Source organism: Dendronephthya gigantea, unplaced genomic scaffold (assembly GCF_004324835.1).
Source record: "Dendronephthya gigantea isolate DGI-Jeju-01 unplaced genomic scaffold, DenGig_1.0 000387F, whole genome shotgun sequence".
In the NCBI taxonomy this organism is placed as follows: Eukaryota; Metazoa; Cnidaria; class Anthozoa; order Malacalcyonacea; family Nephtheidae; genus Dendronephthya; species Dendronephthya gigantea.
In genome coordinates, this window is record NW_021163397.1 from 81,703 (window position 1) to 85,684 (window position 3,982).

The following is a 3,982-nucleotide window of genomic DNA, read 5'->3' on the forward strand; positions in this document are numbered from 1 at the left end:
AGTCGGTTACGGCATCCAAAAGCTGAACAAAAACGCGGCATATTTATGAAAAATTTTCAAAAACCTTGGTTAACGTTTTAAATGCGTGTAAACACTTTGAAAAACTGTTCAAGGCGGGAATTTTTTGCAAAAAACCGGAGGGTGAAGAAAAACGTCTGTTGGCTTGGATCGCGGTTGGTCAGTGGTCAATACCATTGCCCAGTGGGACCATATCTGGCGTCAGCACGAAAAATCCGCCATGTTTCTTGCTTAACTTTTTGAGAAAAAAACATTAGGAGCCGGTCCTCCAGGAATTATTATATAGCTCAGTGGGATGACCTCACATAAGTTAGAACATGGAGCCGTGACTTAGAACAAACTGTACTTGAGTTTGAAAATGTTATCAGTGAAATGAAACAACAGAGTGAGAAACTGCGCGAAATTGAACTCCAGAAAGCTGAGGATAAGGATGGAGGAATTGAAGAAGAAAAGCGTAGGAAACGTTATGAGGAAGAGATGGCACTCGAGGGAGCTAAACTAGAAATGAAACGGAAGTTTGAAAGGGGATTAGAGGAAGTTAAAATGAAGTCTGCAAGCCAATGCAATTCTGCCAAGCTGCCCAAGTTAGTAATATCTAAATTCCAAGGAACTCACTTGGATTGGCAGAGATTCTGGGGGCAATTTGAAAAAGAAATTGACAAGGCAGAGATCAGCCCCATTACCAAGCTGTCCTACCTCAAAGAGTTGCTTATTCCTAAGGTCCGTGCATTCATTGATGGTCTGCCCTTTTCTACCGAAGGGTATGAAAGAGCGAAAACTATCCTAAAGACGCGGTATGGGAAAGAAAGTGAAGTTGCAAATGCCCATATGCAGAGCATTATTTCCTTACCAACCATATCTGGGTCCGATGCAAGGAAAATCAATCGTTTCTTTGAAACACTGGTTGCAAATACACAAGCATTAGAAACCATGGGGAAGCTGAACGAAGTAAAGGGGTTTGCACGAAGCACGCTGGATAAATTACCAGGCATACGGGCAGACTTGGTACGATCAGATGACAATTGGCAAGATTGGGGATTTGGTGAGACGGTCGAAGCACTGCGAAAATGGTGTGTGAGGAACCCCATATCAGAAGAAGACCGTAAGTCAGATCACAAGGGTACCAGCCATTATCAACAAAAATCTGGAAAGTTCTTACATGCCAAGCAGGAATCATGGAAACCAAGACTGTGTGTGTTCTGTGAGTCAACCCTACACAAGTCCGTAGACTGCGACCAAGTTGTGGACATTACATCTCGAAAGAAGATCTTGTTAGAGAAAAAACTATGTTTCAACTGCACTGGTGTAAAACATCGAGCATCCGAATGTCGAAGTAAAACAACTTGCTTTCGGTGTAATGCGAAACATCACACCTCTATTTGTGATGACCAAGGAAGTGCAACTAAACAAATGATGTTGGCTACTGGTAAAGGGAGGGTGATATATCCAGTTGTTGTAGCGGTTGTCAATGGGATAAAATGCAGGGCCCTCTTGGACACAAGAGCTGGCAGTTCGTATATCTCTGCAGATTTGGTAAAGCTTCTAAGGAAACAGCTTTCACGAACTGAGTACCGGCATATTGATATGATGATGTCATCGACAATTCAGAGAATTGAGATCTATGATGTGATTGTGGCTGATGTTAGAGGAAAGTTTGAAATGAAAACCCAAGTAAGCAAGGTTGCCAAAAGCGTTCTCCTGTCTATACCTAATCCTGGTTATGCTGACACATCACAGCCTTTGAAGAACTGATTGAAGCAGTCCATCTCCACGCGTTCGGTGACACTAGTTCTGACGGTACGTGTGCAGCCGTGTACGCAGTTGTGCACCAGCAATCGGGAGTCAATCAAGGCTTAATAGCTGCGAAGTCGAGACTTGCAAAAAAGAATTTGACTATCCCACGATTAGAACTTGTATCAGCCCACATGGCAGCAACCCTCGTCGACAATGTCAAGAACGCGCTGAGTTATCCAGTTACATCAGTCTTTGCATGGTTAGATAGTACTACCGCCCTTTATTGGATAAAGGGAAACGGCAACTATAAACAGGTTGTTGCGAATAGAACGAAGAAAATGAACGCCAAGGATTACATTCAGTGGAGGCATGTCGGGAACACCAGAATCCTGCAGACCTTGGTGGCCGTGGATGTTTACCAAATAACCTGACCGAGTCATGGTTGAATGGACCAGATTGGCTGCCTTATCCCGATCAATGGCCTGAGGACATAGTTGCACAACCCGGTAAAGAGTCGGAATCTGAAGTTAAGTTGGTCAAGAATTTGTTTGCTGCAGTTGTAGAAGTCAAAGAAGAAGTGGATGAACTGCTGCAAAAGCACACTTTCTGGAAATCTGTTCGTATCCTCGGTTGGATAACCAGATTTGTAAACAACTTCAGGGCAACGCTGGGCAAGACTCGGAAACAAAGTGATCCGCTGACAACAACTGAAACCGAAACTCAAGTGGAGTTGCTCGTGAAGAAATTCACCGAAAGACAAATCGAAACGGAACAATTTAAGAACGATCAGCTAAGACTTAATCTTCAAAGAAACGTAAATGGTCTATTTGAATGCCGCGGAAGAATCCAAGGCTTGTATCCAATTTATGTACCGCTTGCCACGTTGCTCAGTGAGAAAATGATTGAAGATGCTCACGTCGAAACGTTGCATGGGGGAGTTGGGTTAACCATGACCCGGTTACGTCAGCGTTACTGGATACCAAGACTTCGCCAGTCAACAAAGAAAGTGATTGCGGGCTGTTACGGGTGCACGCGTTTCCAGGCAACTGCCTATCATAATCCACCAGTTGGAAATCTGCCGCTCGACAGAACTGTTGGATCAATTCCCTTCGAAGTTCTTGGTGTCGACTATGCTGGGCCCCTTATCTATAAGATCAATAAGACGAAAGATTTTTAAAGCGTACATCTTGCTCTTCGCCTGCAGCCTAACTCGTTCTATTCATTTAGAATTACTTCATGACCAAACTACCGAGAATTTCATAAACAGTTTTAAGCGATCCATAGCACGAAGAGGACGTCCGCGGAAAGTTTACTCGGACATGGTAAAACTTTTGTTTCGGCTGCAAATTGGATCCGTAAGATAATGAAAGATGAACGTTTTCAAAACTACCTGGCCCATCAACAAATCGTGTGGCAGTTCAACTTGAGCAAGGCCCCTTGGTGGGACTTGTTGAGAGAGCGCTGGAATGGTTGGACTTGTTAAAAGAGCGCTGTATAAGACGATCGGTCGGGCAAATCTAAGATGGGACGAACTCGAAGAAATTATCCTGGATGTGGAAGTCACATTGAACAATTGACCTTTAGCTTACCAAGACGATGATATCCAATTGCCGACTTTAACACCAAATGCCATGATGTTCGGACAACCTAATAATCTGCCGGAAGAAGATTCCAGCAAGATTGAAGATCATCCATTGAGAAAGCGAGCCAAGTACCTATCTCGATGCAAGGACGCCTTATGGTCCCGTTGGACCAACGAATACCTGCGAGGTCTCAGATAAAGACATGATCTACGAGGTGGGGAAAAGGCAAATATCAAAATTGGTCAAGTCGTACTTATTAAGAATGACGAGCGAAACCGTGGCAAGTGGAATCTAGGTGTTGTTGTTAAACCTATTAAGGGTCGAGATGGTGTCGTTAGAGCTGTACGATTACGAGCCGGAAAACCATATCTCGACCGTGTGGTCCAACAGCTGTATCCATTGGAATTAGAACGTGATGATCCTCCAGTGGAGAAACCAGCAGTTGAATTGAATGCAGAAGCCAGGGAGTTCCGACCAAAACGGAAAGCCGCACAAGAAGCCGAGAAGCTAATCAAGAACGTTGCCGAGTTTGAACTTGAAAGTTAACCATAGAACTCATAACTTAAGATGTTGTAGTTGTTCATATAATTATTTGATCTCTCCAAATCAAATAGGGGGAGAGTGTTGGGAATATTCCTGCACATAAG

General features: G+C 43.8%; 1 protein-coding gene across 1 annotated transcript; it reads left to right on the forward strand.

Moving 5' to 3' along the window:
• Positions 1-390: 390 nt before the first annotated feature.
• On the forward strand, positions 391-2,929 carry LOC114542744. Its single transcript, XM_028562212.1, has 2 exons — positions 391-1,689; positions 2,138-2,929. The coding sequence occupies exons 1-2, from the start codon at positions 391-393 to the stop codon at positions 2,927-2,929; spliced, it is 2,091 nt and encodes a 696-aa protein (XP_028418013.1).
• The last annotated feature ends 1,053 nt before the right edge of the window (positions 2,930-3,982 follow it).